This window comes from Bactrocera oleae, chromosome 4 (assembly GCF_042242935.1).
Source record: "Bactrocera oleae isolate idBacOlea1 chromosome 4, idBacOlea1, whole genome shotgun sequence".
Lineage (NCBI taxonomy): Eukaryota > Metazoa > Arthropoda > Insecta > Diptera > Tephritidae > Bactrocera > Bactrocera oleae.
The window spans coordinates 32,112,245-32,139,990 of record NC_091538.1 but is presented as its reverse complement, the minus strand read 5'-3'; the positions used below and the strand labels follow the sequence as shown (position 1 = coordinate 32,139,990).

At 35.3% G+C, this 27,746-nt stretch overlaps 1 protein-coding gene across 5 annotated transcripts in view; it reads right to left on the bottom strand.

Moving 5' to 3' along the window:
* Window positions 1–27,746, bottom strand: part of LOC106625350 (oxysterol-binding protein-related protein 1) — a 342,202-nt gene that overhangs the window by 70,227 nt on the left and 244,229 nt on the right. The window contains exon 9 of one of the 5 annotated variants that reach the window (XM_070109230.1): window positions 1,459–2,188. The exons of the other annotated variants lie outside the window; for them this stretch is intronic. Coding sequence (XP_069965331.1) covers window positions 2,000–2,188 — 189 coding nt within the window. The 3' untranslated portion in view covers window positions 1,459–1,999. Of the gene's footprint in view, window positions 1–1,458; window positions 2,189–27,746 lie in introns of those variants that run through there. 5 annotated transcript variants of the gene reach the window in all.

Genomic DNA, 27,746 nt, shown 5'->3' with positions numbered 1-27,746 from the left:
ATGGTATTTCTCCGGCATTGATTCTTGAAAGTTGGAAAATTACAAATAGTTCGGTTGCACCCGAACTTAGCCCTTATTTTCTTGTTCGACCTAAGTTTTAAATGAAAATTTAAAGAACAAAATACATACATCACTAAGATGCAATTTCCATTTGCATTCTACGTTCGGAGCTTGTTCAGATATAAATCAACTAACCTCTACCTTATAATAATTATACGTCTATAATTTTTGACCCGATTTTATCCAGTTTGGTATATTTGGTGTCTTTACCAAATATAGAGACTCTCAGAATTTTGTTAAGAGACAAATATATAAGATATAAAGGATGTCAGAAGATTCTTATATTAGGTATATTAGGTATATAGGATACACTATTATAGAGACCATTATATAAGGTATAAAGGATGTTAGAAGATTCGTATATTAGGTATATAGGGACTAGGGCTTTCCCTATTGCTCTGAGGAGAATAAGAGGATGCACTATTGTAGAGAGAGATCCTTTCTGAATTTCATTATGATTACTTACATATTAGATACCGTACATATGAAGAAAAAAGTGATTAAATATAAAAGTACGTATGAAGTGATTTAAAGAAATAACAAAAAAGTGTTCAAAAATAACTAAATAATACACATATACAAAATTATAAAAGAGTGCTGTGGAAGTTAAAAAAGTAAGAAAAAGCAACATATGTACATAAGCAGTGATAATTAACTAAAAAAAAAATACAAAATACATGGATAAATATATCAAATAATTAAAACATAAAACAAAAATAAGGGCATAAGTGACGTGAAGTGCGAAAAATTACTTTTAGCTGATATATTATATGTTATATTCATATGGTATATACCAATGCTCACCGGTCGTAGTAAAAATATGGACTGGTCGGCATGGTTGTCGCACCTTAATCCAATCGGACACCCCTGGATGAATATGAGAAAGGGTGTAAGGGCCGACAAGCCAAAATATAATATTTGCAAGAATTATGGAAAAGTGACAAAAACTCCTTGGCATTTATGGTATACTCCTCTCTAGATGCCGTGTTTTTGAAGATTCTATGTGCTCTCGAAGTACCAAAATAATTAAAAATCGTGTAGGAACAACTTAATACTAAAGGCAAATGCAGTTCTCACATTAAATAAATTTTCGTATAACTATTTATATTGTGTTCTTATTTTTTCGAACAGGTTGTTTCGGGCTCAAAGCAACAAAAAACGTTATAAAAAAATTAACGTACATATAATAACTAACTTTTGGATTTTTTTAAAAACTATAACCTTACACAGCTGTTTGTCGAAAAAACTTTTAATAAAAAACTTTTACAAAAATTTATTCATGTTCACTTTAGTTGTGCTTTTTATTTCGGACACGTCTGTATGCATGTATAAACTCAATGAAGAATCTTTAGACTCTTAGCGCTGGTGGGAGAAAAATAAAAATCTTCATTGAGCAGATAATATTTTCATTCTAATTTTATTTTAGTTTAACTCGTCTTTATACACATTTTAATTCTAACTTATCTAACATAACTTAACTTTTTTTTAAATTGTACAACACAATAAATATATTTTTAGAAACTCTATTTTATCAATGCATACATTTATTTATATGTTCTGTCGGCTATTCTTCTTTCTCATCGAACGGTGGTGTTACCTTGATTTTACATTTCTTTATTCGTGGCGTTTTGTTGGTGGACGTCCCATACGTTTCTTGTGCTTGACTTTTGAGTCCGGTGTTGCCGCGGCCGTTGATTTGAGTCTGCCTTGTCTACCATTAGCACTAACTCGAGAACTTTTCCTTTTGTTTTGGGGTACCAGAATCACCTTCCACATCTTCATTTGGTTCTTCATCAGAGGAATGGGAGTACAACACTGGACTCTATGATAAAATATGCAGACGCTCTTCGATCCGTACTTGTTAGTTGTTCGCCATCATCTACATAATCTTCTTTTTCTTTTGCTTCATCTCCGTCTTTCAAAATGTTTTCGATTACTTCTACTTCGTCCTCATTTTCAAGCGCTTCAAAATGTGAGGCTGTATTGATTCCATTTCATTTGCGTCTTTTAAAGTAGTAGTAAAATTTTCTTTTTGTGTTTCTACTTCAAGATACTCTGGTGCATCTTCATTCGTGTTCTCTTTTTCTTCATTTACTTCTGTTGTTTCAACCAATTCAGTTGGGTTTTCCTCAGTTTCAAAAGATAGATAAATAGAAGTTAGATAGAAAATTGGTACTTTTTTAAATTTTTGTTGATTTCAAATCAAAGCGGTAATAAATTTCGGGTTGTTTTTCTATAATGTATTGTTCCAACAAAACATTTGAATAGAACGATAAGTAATTTTGGGCTATTCTTCTTGTAATCTTTTTTTTTTAATTTTCAAGCCTGGAAATATTCCGCAAAGTATGAAGTCTCTACTTCAAAAAAAAATTCCTTTTAGGTACTTTGTGTGAAAATTGTGCATTTGAAGAAATACAATTTCCAAAAGTTTGCTGTGATCACTGTTTATTATTCTTTTATTGCTGAGATCATCCATAACTTTTCGGAGGTGTTCAATTTTTCTTTTCGAAATGGAGATTTTTCAAAGATATTTGAACAATGCATATAAATTAACGAAATAAGTGCGGTAACAAAACTACGAGAAAACGAGTACGGAGGGCTAAGTTCGGGTGTAACCGAACATTTTATACTCTTACAACTTGCATGAACCAAAGCAAGGAAAATTTCTTCAGGTGCTGGCAAAACATTATATTAAATTAAAAAAATGTTGCTAACGAATTAAACATCCATTATTCAATGAAATCGTGAATAAATGACAATCAAATTTGGTATCTTCTTGTTTAAGCTACCAAATCTAGTTTCATTAAAATATCACACATTTTGACCAACCTGAACGGTTTAAATACACAGGGAATTTCGTTCTTATACTTAAAATGGTTAAGGAGATATGCACTGCACATTAAACCTATTAGAAGGCGAGGTCACGCCCACTTAAATAACATTTTTTAAACTGCAGATGCCTTCTCTAATGCGATTCGTTGTACAGTCTTGGTATCTTATTGTATAACTTAGTTATTGTTATTTACTGATTTTCGATTAATGGCATTTTGTTGGCGTGGCAGTGATCTGATTACACCCATCTTCTTACGGTGCCAAGAAATATGTATACCAAGCTTTATCATGAAATCGCAATTTTTACCCAAGTTACAGCTTGCACAGACGAATGGAAGGACAGACAGTCATCCGGATTTCAACTCGTTTCTTCATCCTGACCAGTAATATATACATATCCCTATATCCAACTCCATTAGTTTTGAGTAATACAAAAAACAGTTAGGTGGTTAGGTGGTAGTTAAACAAAACCATTCTACTCTGTAGCAATATGATCCAAGAGTATAACAAAGAGCCCATTAATCGTACATGCATACAAGTATGTATGTACATCAGAGCAGGTAAATTTTTTTTCTAAAATATCGCGTATGTGGGAAAATAATACAGATTATTCTGAACAACTTTGACTAAGAGAATATGGGTGTAAGACCCATTATCAATTTTTCAGAATTATACAAATTTCTTCCTCAATTGTGAGATATCCAAATAAAATTTAATTCATAGGCGCACTTTTTGATTCCATTGATCAGTTGTCGAAATCCGCCAGATCGGACAACTATATCACATCCCATACAATGAATTATTCAGTTATTTTAATTTGCGGTTGCCTCCCTAAATTTGGTGAACTGTTTCTAACATATACTTAACAAGGATAGTGCAAATAAAGATAATCTGACAACTATAACATACTACATTTATAATCCTTAAAAGATAAAGTTCGCTTTAAAAATTGAAAAAATCACTTTTTTAATGAACAACACTTGTCGAATCGGCAATTTGCACTCAAAATTGGAAGATCTGGGACAGTTGTATGAAATTCATTTAAAAATTGTGAAATTTATGGTAAGAGACCCAAGCCGCAAATTAAAGAAATAGCGTGTCTTTCAGTGACCAAACGTCACCTTGCGCGTCTTTTAAGAAAAACCGAAGGCATAAAATGGAAGAAAACGGTTGGGCGCCCAAGCTTGTCGAATATGCACAAAGAGAAAAGGTTGGCGTTTGCTCAAAAGTATATGCACTGGAAGAAGGAGTGGGAATACGTCATATTTTCGGACGAGAAGAAATTTAACCTTGAAGGTCCTGATGGTTAGAGCTTCTCTTGGCAGAATACCGGCAAAAAACATGGCGAAAGAATGAAGCGCAACTTTGGAGGGGGCTCTGTAATTGTATGCGGTGCATTTACGTACAATTATAAGCTGCGGATGTCCTTCATTACTACAAAAATTAACAGATTTGCTGGATGATGATTGCATACATAGAAAACAATGAAACAGAGTACCGTTTTCAGCAAAACAATGCCCCGATACATGTGTCGAAGGAAGAAAAAGAGTGCTTTCAAGGCAAAGAAATCAACTTATTGGACTGGCCCGATTGATGTCCTTAGTAAACTAGTAGATACAATGCATTTGCAAACCTATAACATCCAAAGGAAGTGTAATTGATTATTAAACTATAGACTATTCACCAGAAAAATACATTTCTACTCTTATTCTTTACAAAAAGTCATATGAATTGAATCAAATATCTAAGCATTTTTAGGTTCTTTTCCAAAATAAATTATTTTGAGGAAAAAATTTGAGTAAATTAATTAAAAACCATTTTAAATATATTTCTTAATTAGTGGTAAGTGCTATTGCAAATAAAAACTTAATGAACGATTAAACGATTTTATAATAATAACATAAATGTAAGTGCATTTAATCAAATGTCTATGGTTTTAAAGCGAAGTTTATCTTTTACGGATTAAAAATATTGTATGTTGTCCGATTTTCTTTATTTTCACTGAGCTCTTAGCTTTTTAATAAAAGGCAGGCAACCGGAGAATAAAATAACTGTATAATACATTGTATGGGAGATATCTGATATAGTTGTCCGACCTGGCCGATTCCGACAAATGATCAATAGAATCTTAAAATGGAACCATGAATTAAAGTTCATTCAGGTATCTCGAAAACTGACGAAACATTTTTTATAATTCCGAAAAATTGAACTTCACCAAGAAAACCGCTGGCTCGAAACCGGTTTTAGACCCATATTTTCTTAAGCAAAGTTGTATAGAATGAACCACCAAATATTTTCCGCATACGCGATTTTCCATTTTTTTGACATCCTGTAAATCAACCCGCTGTAATGTATATACACATGTAAAAATATACATAGACATACGTAAATTTGACAATAAGCGATAATAAGGCACAAATAAAGGCACATGAGTATTTGAAATCATTAATGCGGAGAAAACTATGTACAAATAAAAGTGCCTGTTTACACTTGTACCCAATATATTTTTTATTTGAATCCCAATACGATTTTATCGAATTTTGATTTTATTGTTGATGGTTACAATGTACTTATAAATATGTATTTATATGGATGGCGATTGGGATCAAAGGAAGTCGCGAACTGGATCGGTGTTGCACGAAAAGGGTTGACGTGGCGATGTCGAAAAAAAATAATCGCAGGACCGCTGCTGTCCAATGTCTCATCAATTATCTAAAGATATTTACGTAGCATTTTCTAATCGAATGTGTCGTATCTGCTGCGGAGACCATTCTTTTTGTTTGTTGAGGTGGTGTATAGGCGCGATGTAATGGTGTATTGTGTTGTCCCGTGTGGTGTATTGTGGTGGGTTATACTAGGGAGTGTCATTATTTTCCCGGGTGAAACCGTGTACTTGGCAGGGGGAGTTTATACTCATTCAAACAGTACCATAGAGAACTTAAATACGACAAAATTACTGTTTAAAATTTCTTTGACAAAACCGTTTTTAGTGACACTTGCTTAAAATACCGGTGAAAGTGAATTGCCGGTACAAAAGTATTTATCGAACACCCGTTTAAAAGCCAGGTTAAAAACTTTGCCATTGTATAGAAAAAATGCTGCAGCATCAATATCTCAGCTGCTAACACCATGGCATGCTGGTAACGCCATCACTGCTGCCAACACCATCGCTGATGCGTCAACAGCCACGTACATCACTGCTGCTACGTCGACGAAATCAAGGTTCCTTCGTGGGAATGAGCTGCCGTTGCATCCTCTGCACTAGGGAAGTGAACGCAGGCAAAACACCTACACATTCACAACAGGTAACGAGTGCGAATTATTGTGAAATATTTGTAGTGCTTGATTCCGAACGTTCAATTTGTATGGCAGCTATATGATATAGTGATCTGATCTGACCAATTTCTGTGGAAAATAATTTGTTGCCTTAAGCAATAACTCGTGCCTAATTTCCTGAAGATACCTCGTCAAAAAAAAAATTTACATGCAAGCACTTTACTCCGATCGTTCAGTTAATATGGCAGCTATATGCTATAATCATCCGATCTATACAATTTCTTCGGAGATAGGATTAATGCTTTAAATAATAATACACGCCAAATTTCATGAAGATACCTCGTCAAATGAAAGAGTTTTCCATGCAAACACTTGATTCCGATTGTTCGGTTTGTATGGCAGCTATATGCTATAGTGGTCCGATATCGGCTGTTCCGACAAATGAGCAGCTTCTTGGTAAGGAAAAGACTTGTTCAAAATTTCAGATCAATATCTCAAAAACTGAGGGACTAGTTCGCGTATATACAGACGGACGGACGGACGGACAGACGGACATGGCTAAATCAACTCAGTTCGTCACGGTGATCATTTATATATTATATATTTTTTATATGGTCTCCACCGTTTCCTTCTGGGTGTTACAAACTTCCTGGCAAACTTAATATACCCTGTTCAGGGTATACGAAAACACAAAAGTAAATAATTATAACAACACTAAATAAGGGGCTGAGAGGGTGCTCAGCTTTAGCTTTCCCTTTTCACACACATTTGTATTTGTTTACTTACATAATATAATAATAGGACACCTATATACATATTGACGTGAAAGTTGGATCAAAGGATTTGAGATAGCGATAGCGACTTTTTTATAAAAAACACAGAGTCAATACAATTTATACAATGTGGTCGGTTTTTCGCAAATTTTCTCGTTTACTCAAAAATTATTAATTTTCAAAACAAAACATTTTTTTTCGCTTTCAAAAAACTTTCTATTGTTCTCTTGCATATGTTATCTTTCGGTTCACCTACCTATCCAACATGTGCATAGCTTCTTGTGGAACCTTCCGGTTCTGTGACATGAAGCCGGAAACACCAGAATACCTGGTTCTAAATTACACAGCGATTTGTAGACACAGGGTCAAGGCCCTTGGTTTAATTTATATGGACCGGGATCACATTACCTCAATAGCACCCAGCAGGTTTCTGTGTCAGGGTGCTGGGACTTTGGGAATACATGTGGGAGGAGAGGGCACAATAGACCCTAGGTCGCGATGCAAACCTCATACTATTCTAAATCTAACTCTAGTTCTGTTGCCAACTTGTATCGTCTTTTCGGGAGTTTTGATATAATTAAAGCAAAATTTAACAAGGCAAAACAAAACAATCAGCAACCTTTCTCCAAGTAACCCGACTTAAAGTCATTAAAGCGTCAAAGAACGGTAGCGAAAGAGAAGCATTTTGAGAAAAAACGAGAAACTGGTCTTCTCGAGAAACTATGGCTATAGATTTAATTGAATTAAAATATCGGATCGACATATTAAATTCACATAGTGAATAATTAATGATTTGCAAGAGCTTTTAAAAATGAAATTCAAGGGAGAATATTCGGAATTTAATAATTTTATTAATTTGTTTAAGTGTTTGAAAATTTCACCATTTGATTAATTGTCTATCTGGAGAGACTCTGGGAACAGTAAAAACGTTTCAAATGTCAGTTGAAAATTACCCTTAGGTGTTGGCAAGTTTCAATATAACTTCCAAACTTTTTTAACGGCCAATTACCACAAAGCCATCAGCACCTTCATTGCCCGCTATAATCGATAAAGTATCGGCTATATATGACTCATTGCTACCGATGGGTGATGAGAAAGGTATCACAAATACGATAATCATAAATATAATCATGACAAAGTTTGACTCTGCCACCCGATCCAGCTGGATTACCACATATCAGCGGAGGGAGCATCGTACTCGAAGCCGAAATTCATAGCAGCAGCCAGCGCGAATCATATTAAGCAGTCCCATATAGATAGAAAGAAGTCAGCTTTAGTTGCTGCAAATACAAAGGAGCCGGGTCAGCGCGTCAGTAGTGAAAGTCAAAGGACCACTATTTAACCTACTGCCTCTCTTTGAGTTTGAAATTTGAGTTTGTCAAATCGGTGTCCTTATGAATGAATTATTTTCGTAAGGGACATACGGTATTCAAGTGCGGTGTCGTGTGTGCATCGATCTCACCATACAATACTGCACCTCATCTGCAACCAACAACAACTATACATGCAATTCTCACAACAAGTGTGACTGATCGGGTAAGGTTGGCAACAGCAGTTATTCTTGTGATGATCCGCTCTGGAGAATACCTGCCCGCAAGAGTCTTGCTGGACTCAGGATCTCAAGTAAACTTTATGAAGGAGGAATTGGCCCAGAAACTGCAGATTCGACGCAAGAACGATAATAAGAATTGGAGCTTTCAATACGAAAGACGGGGCAAAATTAAGCGCGCTTTATTAAGTTTTGGGTAAATAATTATGAATTTTCGGCGGAATTCTGGATTATGTATTTCGGGTAATCATCCAGACCATAACATCAATGTTAATTGTTGGAAAATTCCACACAATATTGAATTTGCGGATCTAGAACTCCAAGAATCCCAAAAGATTGATATATTATTGGGTGTAGAAATATTTTTCGATCTGTTAGCTGTTGGCCAAATTAAAAGTGGCCTACAAAAAACTTTTTTGGGGTGGATTGTGTCTGGTAAATATGTAAGCACTTTAAGTCCTTCTCCCGAAGTAAATAGCACATTATGCTAAACTAAAGAAGATTTCACGTCAATAGATTTAGTAGTTCAAAAATTTGAGCTCTGGATGAACTTCCTTCAGAAACAAGTGGCACCAAATTCACAACAGAGCAAAAAGAGTGAGAAAAGTGAGAAAAGTTTTCGTTAATACAACTTAAGTATTGCCATCTAGAAGGATTCAAGTCGAAATGTGCCAAAAGGCTGTTCGGCGGTTTCAGGCTCTGGAAAGGAGAACATTAAAAGAACCAGAACTTCGTAACATGTATCTGAACTTCGTTAATAGGTATGAAGCACTGGGTCACTTGAGCACAACAAATAATAAAATCCCGAGTGAGCCACACTATTTTATTCAGCATCAGTGCGTTTTGAGGCCTGTAAGCATAACAAAATTACGAGTTGTATTTGATGTAACGAAACGTATTTCTTCTTAAATTTCATTAAATCAACTTTTAATGGTAGGTCCAACCATCCAATAATAATTGCACTCAACTCTTCTTCATTTTCGCTTAGATAAGTACGCTTTACGGCAGACATTACTAAATGTACCGCCAAGTAATTATAAACAAAGAAGTCAGAAACTCTCAGCAAATTGTGTGGGTTCTCTCCCTCAGAGCAAATTCTGATTTTTCGACTTAACACCGTCACTTACAGCACTGCGCCTGCACCATTTCATAGTATATTTTTCTTCCTGAGATAATTAAAATATATTTTAAGAAAATATGTTCATATGTTTGGGCGCTGATGCTTGCTACTTCTCGCCCGCACAATTAATGACTTTTGTCTAAACTTTTTTCTTTGTGTGAGAAGCAAGCTGAACGATCGCAGGCAAGTAAGGGTCAGGGCGCACTGCCGCACAATTATTTCAGATACATTTTTTAAAATCGAATTTATTTAAAAACAAAAAATTAAATAAGTATGGGTTTTTGTGTATTTATATTTTTACTCAAATATAATAATATTACGTAAATAAGCCCTAAGATATCAGTATTTCTTATTACAAATTAATCAATATAATAATATGATAAAACCCTCCGTTTAAATTCCTCTGTCCATGGTGGCACATGATGGCACGCAATGGAAGTAACGGCGAGTTCGAGCGGAGAAGGGGCGGAGCAAAAAATTGAGATGTGACAAAACGTTGAAAAAAACAAAATGACAACTTTGCCGACAAATATACATACATACCTAAGAGCTCGCATACATATTGACGCCGAGCATCGTCCCGGAGTTGACAAAATTACTTTGAATCGACAATGTCGGTCGGCTATGTTGTCTCGTTTTCCTTTTTGCAGTGGTTTGCTATTGAAAGTTGACTTATGCTCTTTTGAAATACTACGACTACCGATTGGGGTGTATTTTCATACCGTCGTATTTAGATAAAATGGGCTAAATCGAAAAACCATGAAATAATGATAATAAGTAAACATATAAAAGTACTATATGGACTGTGCTTAGAATATATAGAAGTAGTTAAAGATTTCATATGAATGGCAATTTTATATAAATTTTATAATATAATGTCATATATAGTGCATAATATTAAAAAACTAAATAAAAATAATATTACAACTCGCTAATAGGTAATGTTGCCAATTCTCCTTTCTGAAGGGAACATCAGATAAATTCATCAGTTTCTGATTTTTTGCATCGTAGTGAGAAAGCAGCTTGTGGGCAACATAAAAATGCGAGGGGAATGGTAGGATCAATTGTAAAATTTAAATTTTGCTGAAGACATTCAAATTCATTATACCCTGAACAGGGTATATTAAGTTTGCCACGCAGTTTGTAACACCCAGAAGGAAACGTCGGAGACCCTATAAAATATATACATAAATGATCAGCATGATGAGCTGAGTTGATTTAGCCGTCTGTCTGTTCGTCTGTCGGTATATATACAAACTAGTCCCTCAGTTTTTAAGCTATCGATCTAAAATTTTGCACCTGTCCTTTTTCCACAAAGAAGCTGCTCATTTGGCGGAACGGCCGATATCAGACCACTATAGCATATATGTAGCTGCTATACAAACTGAACAATCGGAATCAAGTGTTTGTAGGGAAAACTCTTTCACTTGACGAGGTATCTTCACCAAATTCGGCTTGGATTATTATTTTTGACAACAATGTAATATCCGAAGAAATTATTCAGATCGGATGACTATAGCATATAGCTGCCATACAAACTGAACAATCGGAATGATATGCTTGTATGGAAAACTCTTTTATTTGACGAGGTAGGTAGGAATTCCATATGTAAACCAAATTTGGTTGACCAGGCGCACAGAAAAAAGAGCGCAGTGCAGAGTTATGAACGAACGCACTTTGCTTTGTAGCATAAGCGCGTCTTTAATTTCCGCTGACTGACTTCGAAAAAGAATTTCATTTAACTACAGACGCTTCAGATTACGCAATAGGAGCAGTACTTGAACAAGACAATAAACCGATAACATTTATCTCAAGGACATTGACAAAGACATAAGAAAACTATGTTACAAACGAAAAAGAACTCTTAGTCATCGTATGGGCTTTAAAAACCTTTAAAAGTTATCTTTATGGTCCAAGCAGTAAAAAAATCTTCACAGACCATCAACCTTTGACTAATGCACTTAGCAATAGGAATACCAATAGTTAATTAAAGAGATGGAAATCAATACTAGAAGAATATAACTACGAAACTAAATACAAACTTGTGTGGTAGCAGATGCATTATCTAGGCCATCACAACAAATAAACTCTATGACAGCAACACATCATAGCGATGAAAGTTCCACACAGACATTAATACCTTACACCGACGCACCAATTAACGCTTTTAAGAACCAAATTTTCATTTCCTTATTAGAAACTTCATCATATCAATTCCAAATAATTTTTCCTTCCTATCATAGACATACAGTAGTCGAACCAGATTTTACAGAAGAAAGTCTATTACAATAAAAATAATCGCTAAACAATGTAAAATTTACCAAGAAAGTAAATACGAAAGACACCCATAAAACCAATTCTAAAAGCAATGCCCATTCCCAGTTATCCAGATCATATCGTTCACATGGATCTTTACTTTACGAGTAATAAAATAGTGTTAACCGCAATAGATAAATTTTCAAAATACGCTCAAGCGAAAATTGTACCTTCCAGAGCATCCGAAGACATAAAAACCCTTTTGAGAGATCTTTTGACAATATTTGGAATTCCAGAAAAAATTGTAGTAGATAATGAAAAATCCTTAAGCTCAGCTCCAATAACTTTCATGTTAGAAAATCAATACGGTATATAAATTTTTAAAACCCCACCATACAAAGGTTCAATAAATGGTCAAATAGAATGATTCCACTCAACATTCTCTGAAATATTACGATGTACAAGAGCAGAAAACAGCCATTCTGATTTCGAAGACCTTTTGAACAGATCTTTATTTAAATACCATTATTCCCCATTTAAACGTAAACCAGTATAAGTATTATTTGAAAGAACAGTAGGACCCAATCAAATAGAACTAGAAAAAGAAGAGAATATTCAGAACCTCAAGAATAAACAAGAAAAAGACATAGAACTCCACAACAGAAATAGAATAGATTTTAAATCATGCAATAGTGACGATGTTATATACGTAAAAGTAAACAAAAGATTAGGAAACAATCTAACACCCCCGATATAAAAATGAAATAGTTATAAAAAACAAACACAATACAGTCATAACACAAGCAGTATGGTTCACAAAGGCCATATTAAAAAATGAATTTCATTTCCTTCTGCAGGATCTTGCTTGCCTTGTGCAATGCAGAAAATCCAATTTTGGATTATACCAATTGCCACATAATGATATAGATATGGGGACCGCAACGGTTTAGACCGGAACATGTAGACTAATACACACGATAGACATCGAACAAAACGAATTTGCACTCAACAAAATACATTCCATAATAGCAAATGATGTTACTAGGAAAACCAGTAATTACCCTTTCCTATCCCAAAAAGAAGAATCTATCCAATCCATATTATCCTTACTTAAACCAAGAAAGGTAAAAAGAGCTATAAATTCAATTGGGACAGCCTGGAAATGGCTGGCTGGAACCCCAGATAACGAAGACGAGAGGAGATAAAATAAATAATATTTTAATCAATAATAATCACCAAGAAATAATTAATAAATCTAAATTAGAAAGAATAAATAACTTAACATACATTTCAAATGTAATACTAAACGAAATGAAATCGAGCGATAGCCTTAAATTAGAATTAGAAAACAATATGGAAAGAAAATTAAAATTTTTGGAAGACGAATTAACTAATTTGGATTATTCAATCCAATGAGCCAAGGCCGGAATTGTAAACTCATTTATGTTGTTAAATAAAGAAATCAATGTAATTAAAGCAACATTTGAAAACAAGTAAGGAAGGGCCAAGTACGGATGTAACCGAACATTTATACTCTCGCAAAGTCAAATGGTATACTCGTTTGAGATTTCTTTGTGGATTGGCTGATATTTTCGGTAGAATTTCAACTATAGGCACTGGGGTCCACATATTTAGTACTTAGGGGCTTGAACAGTTTTGGTTCGATTTAGACAATTCTTGGTCACAAGGTGGCATACTTTAAACGTATTATTCACTCAAAGTTTTACCCCGATATAATCATTGTTGCTTGATATGCATAGTGGAAAATGAAAGAATCAGATGGAATTTAAAATGGTGTTATATGGGAAGTAGGCGTTGTTGTAATCCGATTTCGCCCATTTTCGCACTATAACATAGAAATATGAGAAGAATGTTACGTACCGAATTTGGTTGAAATCGGTTAAGCAAATCTCAAGATATGGGTTTTTACATAAAAGTGGGCTGTGCCACGCCCCCTGACTAATTTTGAACGCGGTTCCTATTAAGTCATCTCATACCATCCCAGAGATAAAATTTAATGTCTCTGGCGTGTTTAGTGCTTGATTTATCGCGCTTTTAGTAGTTTTTAACAGTACCGTTATATGGGGAGTGGGCGGAGTTGCCACCGGATTTCAACTATTTTCACACCGTCCATAGAAGCAATAAAAACATTTTCTTCCAGTGAATTTTGTTATTATAACATTAGCGGTTTAGGAGATATGCACATTAAACCTATTAGAGGCGGGATCCCGCCTACTTTTTAAAAATAATTTTAACTGCAGATGTCCCTCTCTAATGTGATCCTGTGTACCAAATAACAGTCTTATATCTTTTTGCGGAGCTTAGTTATGGTAATTTATTTGTTTTTGATTAATGGCGTTTTATGGGCGTGGCAGTGGTTCGATTACGCCCATCTGCAATACCAACCGTCTCACGGTACCCAGAAACATGTCTACCAAGTTTCATAAAGACATCTCTATTTTTACTTAAGTTACAGCTTGCACGGACGGACAGACGGACGGACGGACAGACAGTCACCCGGATTTCAACTCGTCTCTTCATCCTGATCATTTATATATACATAACCCTATATCTAACTCGATTAGTTTTAGGTGATACAAACAACCGTTAGGTGAACAAAACTATTATACTCTGTAGCAACAGGTTGCGAGAGTATAAAAACATATACCATATTTAAACTTAGTAGAAGCTATTGAAATTAGCGATGTCAAAATAGCATCGAATTTGTCAACAATTATTATAACTATGTAAATCAATAAAACCTGTAAAACTTAAGGGAAAAGCAATTAAATTAAGATATGAAGATTTTATTGTTTGCAATAAGAAAATATATGGTATGAAATCATATTATATTATAAGAATATAAACAATTTAATATTATGTAAACAAAGTAATTTAGAGGAGGTCACAGAAAGTAGTTGCATACCAAAGCTGCTCAAAGGTTATTCATCCAATTTCACTATAACTAACAATCTCCACATAGAAACGATAGAAGAAATTTCACCTGGTCTAGTCTTAATCAATAGCGATATAGGAACCCTATGAATTGACAATGAAATCATCGAATTAAACGGAACATTTTTGATAAAATACGACAATCGTAATAGTGGAAAACAAAAATTTTACAAACAAAAATCAAATATTTGTAAAACCATTACCAGCAGTAATCAGATCAACAGATGCAACAGGAAACATTGAAGAAGTCCTTTTATTAAGAGTCCAATATAGCGAACATTCAACAGATCAAAGAAATTAAGACTAAGTCAGCCTATTCAAATGATCGGCGATAATAGTAATATTACTTATTATCGTAACAATAATCCTGATAAAAAATACAATGTTAAATATAACAAGTAAGGAAGGGCTAAGTTCGGATGTATTCGAACATTTTATACTCTCGCAAAGTCAAATGTTATACTCGTTTGAGATTTCTTTGTGGATTGACTGATATTTTTGGTAGAAGGTCAGCTATAGGCACTGGGGTCCACATATTTAGTACTTAATGGCTTGAACAGTTTTGGTTCGATTTAGACAATTTTTGTTCACAAGGTGGCATACTTTAAACGCATTATTCACGCAAAGTTTTATCCCGATACAATCATTGTTGCTTGATTTCCATACTGGAAAGTGAAAGAATCCAATAGAATTTATAATGGTGTTATATGGGAAATACACTCACGCCGTAATTCGATTTCGCCCATTTTAGCACTATAACTTAGAAATATGAGAAGAATATTATGTACCAAATTTGGTTCAAATTGGTTTAGCAGATCTCAAGAAATGGGGTTTCACCTAAAAGTGGGCTGTGCCACGCCCACTGTCTAGTTTTGAACGCGGTTCCTATAAAGTCATCTAATACCATCCCAGAAATAAAATTTAATGTCTCTGGCGTGTTTAGTGCTTGATTTATCGCGCTTTTAGTAGTTTTTAACAGTACCGTTATATGGGAAGTGGGCGGAGTTGCCACCCGATTTCAACTATTTTCACACCGTCAATAGAAGTTATAAAAACATTTGCCTCCAGTGAATTTTGTTATTATAGCTTTAGCGGTTTAGGAGATATGCACATTAAATATATTAGGACCACGCCCACTTAAAAAAAAGATTTACTGCAGATGCCCCTCCCTAATGTGATCCTGTGTACCAAATAACAGTCTTGTATCTTTTTGCGGAGCTTAGTTATGGCAATTTATTTGTTTTTGATTAATGACGTTTTGTGGGTGTGGCAGTGGTCCGATTTTTGCAACACCAACTGTCGGTATCAAGAAACATGTGTACCAAGTTTCATAAAGATATCTTAATTTTTACTCAAGTTACAGCTTGCACGAACGGACGGACAGACGGACAGACGAACTGAGAAGTAGGAACTGTTGCCTTAGTTATTTATTTTCACTCACAGTGAAAATATTAGAGCAATTTGTAAACTTAATTTACTCAAATTATGAGAAATCGTTCTTGTGCTTTTTGTATACGCTTATAATTGATTTTGGACAATGAATAACATTTTTATTTATTATATAGATATTATTATACATGTTTAGCTTAAAAATAATAAATATTAACAACTTTAAAAATTATATTATTATAATAATTTGTATATAATATTTACAATATTAAACATAAATTTTTATATGGATTCTTATACATGTATGCAAATTATATTTCTTTTTTTCCTATACTATCTAATATCTATCATATATTTATAAAGTCATATATCATAACAAATTATATATATAATATTTTACATATTTTTCTTAAAATTGTCTTAAAAACTACTGTCAAAATTCCTATACCATTCCAATTCGATTATATTAAACAAAAAAAAAAAAATGAAGAACTATTGCACTAAGTTTGAAAACTTTAGTTCGAAATAGAGACACAAATACTGTCATGATAGCTGTGTACTGTCTCAAAAGTAATTGCATTAGCATGGGAAGGATCCATGTTTGAAAATGCCCAATCAATTTGTGTACCGGCAAGTGTAGTTGAATATTCTGCACCAAGCAGGGAACTAAAGTTTTTTTCTTGGAGCAGATTTCTTATTGCAGTCCCTGTAGACATTAAACAAATGTTAAAATCTCCAGCAATTAGCACATTTTGATTGCCTAACTCAGAAGTAAGGACTTTCTGAAGTTCTACAATTAATTGTCTGCCAGAAAAAGCTGAATTTCTATATAGAACCAGAATATCAATATTGAAACATTTAAACGAAACCGCTTCTAAAACTTTGCGGCCTGAATAAATTTTCTTTACAACCTTTGATTCTATAGGGCAAGCAACACTATGCTTTGCATATATTATAATTCCCCGTTTATTTCTGTTGGTTGTTTCCGTGCTATCTATCCTCAGCTCGTTAATTGGAGTAAATTATGGTATATCAGAACTTTCGCAAGGATAACTCCAAGTTTCTACAAAACATAAAATATCTGAAGATAGCATCAAACAGTCGCTTTTTATATCATTAATGTGAGCGTGAAGACTCTGAACAATATGGAATAAAATTTGATGTCCTGATGTTCAGGAAATCATAAAATTGAAACTTGTTGTCAAAGCTTTATTTGTGTCCAATGCCCTCAGTTCCCTAAATACGGGATCCGATTCAGAAAATTCAACTTTATCATATGTGGCACCCTGACTTTTATGAATAGTTACTTGTATTCCCTCAGCCGGAACAACTGGAAACTGATTTCTTTCAATTGAAATTTGGTTATTTCTTTTAAATAACTCCCACAAAGAGGAACCAACTAAAGTGCTGTATGCATCACTGGGATTAGGAGACTCGAGAACATATTTTGAAGCAATTTTATATATAAAAAAAAATATTAATACTCACTGACCGACATATTCGGCATAAAACTGATTAGAATAACGAAAAGCATTATAAGTAGTATATGGAATTTGAGGGCAGTATTAACCCGATTTCATTAATTTTTTCCAATACCACATACTACTAACATGCCACAAACGAATAAAATGCTCCCACTGTTTCATTAAGGTACCTCACATACCATCACCAATCAAATGGAGTAAAGTCAGACGAATGTTTGAAAACCCTGATATTAGTTACATGGGGGCTAAGGAAAAATTTCACCCGATTTGATCTTTTTATGAGTAAAACACGCTCTCTCATTTTCATTGAGATAACTCACATATGCGGTATAAAGTCACGCGGAAGTTCAAAAATATTTATATTAGATATTCGAGGGCTACAAGAACTATTGATCCGATTCAACCCATTTTTGAAACAAAGACATACTATTATCGATAGTTTCATTTATTTATTCTATTATATGAATTTCAATTACACATCTTACACAATGGCCGATACTTACGGTAAAAAGTCAACTATAGGTACTGGGGTCCACATATTCAGTACCTAGGGGCTTGAAATTTTACGCCGATAAAATCATTGTTGCTTGATTTGCATAATATAAAGTGAAAGAATCAAGTGGAATTTAAAATGATGTCATATGGAAAATAGGCGTGGTTGTAATCCGATTTCGCCCATTTTCGTACCATAACATAGAAATATAAAAAGAACGTTATACACCGAATGTGGTTGAAATCGGTTAAGCAGATCCCAAGATATGGGTTTTCACCTAAAAGTGGGCGGTGTCACGCCCACTGTCTAATTTTGTACGTGGTTCCTATAAAGTCATCTCGTACCATCCCTTAGATAAAATTTAATGTCTCTGGCGTGTTTAGTGCTTGATTTATCGCGCTTTTAGTAGTTTTTAACAGTACCGTTAAATGGGGAGTGGGTGGGATTGTCACCCGATTTCACCCATTTTCACACCGTAGAGGTGCTAAAAACATTTGCTTCCAGTGAATTTTGTTATTATAGCTTTAGTAGTTTAGGAGATATGCACATTAAACCAATTAGGGGCGGGACCACGCCCACTTAAAAAAATATTTTAACTGCAGATGCCCATCCCTAATGTGATCTCGTGTACCAAATAACAGTCTTGTATCTTATTGCGGAGCTTAGTTATGACAATTTATTTGTTTTTGAATAATTGCGTTTTGTGGTCGTGGCAGTGGTCCGGTTACGCCCATCTGCAATACCAACCGTCTTACTGTACTAAGAAACATGTGTACCAAGTTTCATAAAGATTTCTCAATTTTTACTCAAGTTGCGGCTTGCACGGACGGACGGACAGACAGTCGCCCGGATTTCAACACGTCTCTTCATCCTGATCATTTATACCTATATACATAACCCTATATCTAACTCGATTAGTTTTAGGTGATACAAACAACCGTTACGTGAACAAAACTATTATACTCTGTAGCAACATGTTGCGAGAGAGTAAAAAGTATAACTTACATAAACATATTGTACATATTTACGAATGTTTATTAGCAAAGCTGTTAAACCGACAATTGAAGCGGTAACAATCGGCGATCGTTCGTTTGTATTTCTATGCTTCGGTCATTGGTTGTCCGTGTCAACAGAGATTTCACATGAAACAATTAGTGTACATATTCACATTCATATGTTGCATGTAGACAAATATATAAACATTATGCGTTCTTTCATATTTGTTTACATGCACACATAATTATATACATACATATATATGAGCATTTCAAGCCTTCACATTGTGCTCCAGAGAAGCTCAAAACGGCTTCACATGGGCGAACATACATGGAATATATCTTGTAAGTTGCTATGCTCACCCTAGCGCGTCAATAAATGAGTTCGAATACTTTCTCCTGCAGCTGTCTCTAATGACAAAAAGCAAATCCCCGATAATAATAGCGGGAGATTTTAATGCCCGGTCTACTGCTTGGGGTAGCAGAAGCACGAATCATCGTGGACGTCTTGTACTAGAATTCTTGAGTCAAACGAACCTTACAATAATAAACAGTGGCACGCAAAATACCTTTCAAAAGGGCAATAAATTTTCCGTAATAGACCTAATGTTTGCTAACGACGCGCTTAGCAGGCACATTAAGTGGGAGGTGTCAGACAGGTACACAAATAGTGACCACATGGCCATAATTGCTGAAGTTTTGTTCTCCCGAGAAACGGAAGCCCTCAGCAGAAAAACCTCTCGAAAACGAAGTTGGAGACAAAAGGAGTTCGATACCGACGTTTTCGAGATCGTCTGGAGTGCGGCAAAGGCACCAGGCGTCGACGCCGCCCAATTGGTATCCGCTGTGCAGAAGGAACTAGTTGGAGCGTGCGACGCAACTATGCGCAGGACGAGATACAATAACAAGCGCAAACCAGTGTACTGGTGAAACAAAGAAATCGCCACGCTGAGAAAGCTCTGTCACTCAGCTAGACATCGCTTCCAGCGTAACCAGGGAGGCGAGAATGGAAATCGCCTCAGAGAAGCATTTAAACGCCAAAAAAAGCTCCTGAAACCAGCAATCACTCGTAGCAAAAGAGGTTGTTTCAAAAAGCTTTTGTGAAGAAGCAAACATAGACCCCTGGGGAACCGCGTACAAAACATGTATCTCAAAATTTAAAAATATGCCGCAGCAACCTAAGAACATGAGACCATTTCCTATGCTATGCGTAACGATGTTACAGAGCCTATTAGTTACACAAGAAGAACTACTGGCCATTGTGAAAAAAATTAAAAACTCCAAAGCGCCTGATAGCGCCTCTACCAAATAGAGCCCTAAAAGAAGCCATGACTGTGAGACCCAATTTGTTCGTTAAAATGTACAATGCGTGTATACTGGAAGGCGTGTTTCCCGTCCCGTGGAAGGTGTTTGGTTCTATTCCCAAAACCGAAAAAGCCACCTGAAGAACCTTTATCATATCGACCTCTGTGCATGCTCGACACTGTTTGGTAAAGTGTACGAAAGCATAATAAGAAACCGCTTGGAGTCAGCAATCCAAAAAGCCGGCGGATTATCAGAGAGACTATACGGCTTTATAAAAAAGAGGTCCACTATTGACGCACTAAGTGAAGTCGTTGATATTGCGAAATGTGCAATAATTGGCAAAAGATGGAAAGGTGGCACCAAAGAATATTGCGCGCTAATTACCCTGGATGTGAAGAATTCATTCAATTCTGCAAAATAGGCAAATATCATCAAGGCCCTGTACGAAATACGCGCTCCCCAATACCTCATAAATGTTATTATGAGTTATTTTGAGAACAGAAGGCTGCTATTCGGTGAGGGTACCTAGCTCTTATTTTCGTGTGGACACTTTCACGGTCACCTGTTTTATTGGCTGTCAAAAATCGAAAAATGCATGGATTTTCATGATTTTTTTTTAAATGTTCGTTTTTACGACAGTTTCGTGGCTTTGGATATATTAAAAAACCAAGTTTCTGTGAATAATCACTGATAGACTCCTTCCGGCACTGCCGACCTTAGGCCGCGGCTCAAAAAAATAACCCTGGTCGGTCCAAAACCGGGGTGTTTGCATTTAGCTGATATTTGAATTTTTTATCATAAATCCGCCGTTAAAACGATCATTTAAAAAAAAATCATAAAAATCCATGCATTTTTCGATTTTTGACAGCCAATAAAACAGCTGAATGTGAAAGTGTACAATTACCAATATTGTTTTCAGTTTTTAAAAAGTAACATTTTTAAATGTGTACATCATCTAAATAATCGTTAAGTACTCTTATCATTTCCCATTATCATTCCTATTTTCCAAGTATAAAATTTTGAAAGATTAATGAAGCGATTTTCAGTTAAATGTCTATAATGTGAGAAAAAGTTTCACATTTACCGTGATTCATAAAACCACAAAATAATTTTTTTCTTGATTTCAAGTCAAATTAAAACTTTTTGACTTAAAAATAATTAATTCTTACTACTACTTTGCACACTAAGATAGACTTCAACACAACTAAGTTGCATTGGATGTTTTCATCAGAATCATCCACTTGTTGATTGGAGCAAATTTTTAAATTTCGACTAAATTCTGCGTCGGAAAAGATAAGCCAAAACATTTTTCAATTTTCATTTTTGGGAATTCTCAAAAAATGTTTATATGAACCTAATAACATGCATACCTAATAACATACATATGTACATATACATACATATTGAGAGGAGTAGATGGCATCAAGTGATATTTTATTATATTTTTTGTTGCATTCCTTTTTATATTTAAGTATATTACTATAACTAATTTTGATTAAAAGTTTGAAATTTATTAAAGAAATAAAAATTATAATATCTACTGCGCAAAAGAATTTTTCACTTCTGATAGCGTTTCAGTCATAACTGACAATTTTCAGCTATGACGGATTTATAGTCCGCAATGACTCAGAAAAAACAAAACAAGCAAACAAAAAGAAAACAAGGCTCTTAAGAAAATGATAGAAACTGACAAAATTTTGCAGCTATGACTGTCATATTACCCATCAGATGACCGTCACTGTTCTTGTAGGGTACATAACAAATATAAACAAATAGATGTGTGAACTGTCAATGAAAACTCATCGAAAACACACAATGTCGGTCAGAACGACTTTAGTTCCACAATCAACAAATTGTGTTTTCAAGAGGATTTCAATTCGGTGCGAACATAGTATTACCATTAGCGACAACAATGGTTCCGAGATAGTGACGCCAATTCAGTCCCAAGTCTACGTCTACAGTTCAATTTCAGTACCAGACGAAGACGGATCGCAACAGATCAGGTAAGTGTTGTTAAGTGTATTTTATTTCGTGGGTACATCCAACATCCATAAGTGTTTTGTGAATCTAATAAATCGTCCAAGATTAAGGACAGCGTATTTTTATTTTTTATTTTGTACATATCGTCTCTGAAATATGCTCTTACAAAATCAGTTTCATAAACATCTTATAAGCCATATTGGCAGACTATATTAGTTTCCTCCACAAGTTGTACGAAATTTTAAAACATTCATTACAAGTGATCAGGGCCGGCCCGAGACAATTTACCGCCCTAAGAAAATGCCAAATTCTTCGGCCCTTCTTAGGCCCTTTTGAATAGTATTTAGATCCTTTGTTAAATTAACACTCGAATTCTAAAGATATATTAACATAATAATTTAGAAGGATTATAATTGGTATTACAGTAAAAAATAGTTTATTATTTAAACATTTTCATGTCTTTAATTTTATTCAATTACCATTTTCCTCTTTCGAAATTCAGCACTGCATAATTTTTTCTTTTAATTACTCATGGTTATCAATCTCTGTTTACAGCTTGTTGGTTTACACGGAATTTACACTGAATGAATGGAAATATTGGGACGAACACGGATGATAGAACGAATCGACGATAAATTGTTAAAATCAACTAGCAGCGAATTCGTAGTTGCCAAAATGTTTTAGTGGCGAAGTTTTGTTAAATATCTACTATATACGGGTTGCCGGATTGTGAAGCAGGACAGTTCTAGTTATAGTGTTGCCGTGCAAAAGGCAATTGACACATAAAAAGAAGTTGTAAGCTCGCTTTATGAGTAGTAAAGCGTTAAGGTATTGGAATTAGAAATAAACATAAGTGTATAGCCATTAAATTGGAACTATTATTAAATAATCCAGTGATCGGACTCAACAGTGAGTTACAAAGTAAACTATTCATCGAGAAATCCGTTACAATATATTAAATGTATTGAAGATGTTTTGTTTTTTTTCTTCAAGTTAACGGTAGTATAAAAGTACAACGTTTCTCTCTTCCACACTACTACACACTACACTTCCATTTGCTTACGCGTAGAGATTCGAAAGTCAAGAAAACATTTTTTACTCTCTTTACGTTAAAAACAATGTCCATGTACGCACATAAGTACGTACGTACATGTAGGATTAGAATTCGAAGAGAGTTGACAAATCGAAATATGAATAGTGGATTACAGGAATAGTGGACGGGAAAAAAGGTGTGGACGGTCACAATTCGCGGCTATCATAGTTTAAGATTTGTGCATGAAACATATAGATGAAGGCACAACACGACAACACGACAGTAAAATTTTCTTGTCAGGAAATGGCGGCTTGACGTACTAAAACTTTTCACTTCAATGAAATTTAAAATTTTGTTCAAAGTGAAACAAAAGGAGAACATCGCACCAATAGGAAGAAGCCATCTATATGCCGACAAGTGCGTTAGAATCTGCTATCCTTTATCGACTTCCAGTAAAAATTTCACCTATTGGGAGTGACGTTATTGCGTTTTAAGTGTCAGTATGTTTTTGTCAACATTCAATTTTGTTTTAAAATTGGTAAAACTTTTACCGAAACGTTTCAATTGATGAAACTAGTTTATGGCGATGACTGCCTATCCCGTAGCAGAGTGCACGAGTGGTTTCAACGTTTTCAAAGTGGTCGTGAGGACATAAATGAGAAATGAGCCGAAACCCTGGAGAAGTCAAAAGTGAAGAAAATGCTGATTTGTTTTTATGATTCCAAGGGTATTGTCCACAAAGAATTTGTTCCACCCGGCCAAAACGTTAATGCGGTATTCTACCTTGGAGTTTTGAAGCGTTTGGTGCGCCGCGTTTGTTGCACGATAATGCGCCGTCTCATCGATCAACGCTTGTGGCTGATTATTTGACCAAAAATCACATTTTGACAATCAACCACTCCCCGTATTCACATGCTATGGCACCGTGCGACTTCTACCTTTTCGGAAAAATTCATTTGCCGATGAAAGGAAAGCGTTATGCAGACATGGAGGCCATCCAAAAGGCTTGCACCGGCATACTGGCGGTCATACCGGGCAACGAGCTAAAGTACTCGTTCCACATGCTTTTGGACCGTACAAAAAGCTGTATTAAAGCAGAAGGAGACTATTTTGAATAAAATTAATAAAACTGTCTTTTTATTTAAAGTCCTGTTTACTTTGGAACGCACCTTGTATGTATAAGCAGTAAACAGTAGCAGCAGAAGTGAGTATAACAGAACAGCAGCAACTATTTTACATACATACACCAGAACACATAAGTAGTCAACGGCAGCGGCAACAGTCAATGGCAGAGAGCCGGATGCAGACGGACGAAGCAGAGTAAGTTAGATAAGATGTTTTAAGTAATTATAATTCCATACATACATACGTACATATAGGAGCGTTCGAGATGGCACTCACGACAGCAGTGTTGCAAAAGAGTCAAAGTATCACGTTCTGCGTGAATTTCTGGCAACACTTGCAATAGCATCACGTCATGCTGCCACTTATTGCGCGCAGTTTACTAACATTAATTTGTATTAAACTTATATGCACATTATAATACAGAAGTATTTACGTTTTGGTTGTAATGTGTTGAATAACGTAAATTTGAATATTTTATTATTTTGACAAAAAATTACCATATATTTTTCATCTATAATATATTTGATAAAGTACATATATATATACGAGCGTAAATAAAATAATTTTGTAACATGGATGCCGAGACTGTGAAATGTACGACCGTGGACATATTTAGAGAAAAATTTAAGAAACTTGAGCTTAGTTTTGAGAATGAGAGGTTTACAAATGAGATTGTTGCAACATGTGGTTTTCGGGGAGGATATAGATGAAGTAGTAATAGTATGAAGTAGTAGTATACACTACAGAAGATAGAAGTGTAAATAGGGTGTCATTTGCATTACGTGATGTTGAGATGGTATATATACCCAGATTTTATAGAGAATGTACTTATAACGTGTAGCACTGGTTTCAGGTGTTTAACGGAGTCGCGGAAACGGTACGGTGGAAAGCTTTGCAGAAGTTTATACATACTTATATGGAAAACAGTTGTTAAAGGGTAGTCAAGTTATTTGTGCGAGGAGCTGTAGGAATTAAAGTACAAGTATCAAAGATAAGGTTTAAAAGAGATGCTACCGATATAATCAGCAAGGTAATTGAAATAGAGAATGCTCACGAGGAGGGATAAAAAACGTAATTTGTTTTAAGTGCAATAAAAAGGGCCATTATGCTCCCGAGTGTAAAGGTCAACAACCGGTCAAGGAAGTGAAGAAAGAGCGTGTTAATACAGTAGGTAACCGAAACAGCGTAGGAAAAGGTAAGGCGATATATTTGTAGATGCAGGGACTTACGTGATCACGTTTAGCGCATTGACCGATGTGGAATGTTTTTCGAGCATGTTGAGGTTCCATTCGTTTATGAAGTTAGGAGAAATGAATCTCAGGAAAGAGAAACAACGGCTGTATGGAATAGAAAAAGGTAAGAATACAGCAATTGGCAACTTTATATCAGATGAAAGTTTAATTTGAAGTAGTAAGAGTGCAGGATATGCATTCCGCAGCTGTTATCGGAATGGAGGTAATGTTGAATTTAAGAAGCTAATAAGGGCGTAGAAGAGTTCGTAGACACGGGTGCTGACGACTTGGTGGGGAAAAGTAAATGTGGCCAAGACGGCGAGGAAACTATCGTCTCAAGGAGAAAAAGGTTAAAAGTAACTGTAGCCGCGAGAGTGAGGAAACTGTCACCTCAGGGATAGACAAGAATTCGAGTAAGAAAAAGTGTGGAAAGCTCAAAAGTTTAACCGAGAGGGAAAAGAAATAGTCATCTCAGGGAGATACATAGTTTCAAGTGAAGGAAAGCATTAGAGAACGGACCCTAAGAAAAGTTTTACACTACTGCGGGTATGGAGGAGGAGATTATAAAGTTATCACACAAACAAGGACATTTTTAAGTAGGAGTTATTACATACCAAGCGATAAGTCTCAATAATCGTAAGGAACCTATCATATAGACCACGTGGCTCCAAACCGAAAACCAGAAAACAATACAACTACATTTAAGTTATAGCAGACGGGTTTCCGAAGTTTGTGTGGTTGTACCCGACATTATCAACCTGGGTGGAAGAGATAGATCCGTCTACGCCTGTGCCTCCGATATGGAAAACCGAGACGAATTAAATGTTGAACGCGATTTAGCCCGAAAGGAAGCACAAGAAAACATAAAGGAAAGCAGGAAGAAAATTGTAAAACAGTACAGGAATAGAGAGGGAAACTTTAACAACGAGATTAGTGATTTAGTAGAAATCAAAGGAACGCAGTTTGGGGTTGCGATTAGGTTGAGACCAAAATATCTCGGAACCTATAAGATAGTCACCAAACTACAACATTGAAGATAGATGATGAAGTGGAAAAAATAGGAATCCCAGAAAGCCCTAATAAGACTACTGGCTCGAGTATTTCTGTTTTTCAATTTATAATAACAAATAATTTCGTAATAATATTAATAAAATGCGAGACACTCAATTCAATATCACCATTATAATTAGGCTGTTATTGTAGAAAATTCCCTGTTTAACTTTTTAATTAGCTTTTGCATAGTTAAAGCGAATCATATACAAATAAATTAAATTAAATAATTTTTTTAATTATTTTATAGTTTATTTTAAAAAATAAACTAAATACCTAAACAAATTTTTTAATTAATTATTAAGTTAATTCTAACTCCACTCACCGTTGGCAAAATTATTGAAAAAAAGGAGTCGATTTAGGCGGGTGCTCGAAGATCTGATCGCTAGCGAGTCGAAATGCTAAAAAGCGGGCGGGATCCTTCTTTTAGTCCCTTATATATCTGCTGATGTCTTCATGGTGGTGTGATCGGTGTTAAGTTGTATTTGTGTGCGTGTTGGTGCATGGTGTAGTGATGTGGAATGTATGGTAAGTAGGTGTGGTGATGTGGATGTGAATTGGTGTAGTGTGACAGTGTCTTACGGTGAGGGGGGATTGAGTGGTCATTTAGCCATCCCGGCCCCCCTAAACAAATTATTAGCCTAGTAGTCGCTGCAGCTGTTGTAACGTTGCCACAACGGTGCTTAGACCATTGGAACGACGTGGTTGCGGTCTAGACTGTCGATGCCGTGGTGTTACATTCCGCGGGTGTACCGCACGAGTTGAGGGTCGAGGTCTTGTTGCGCGGGTTCGCAGAGTAGGTGGCCGACCAACGTCGCGCCTCGAGGTGCGATGAAGTA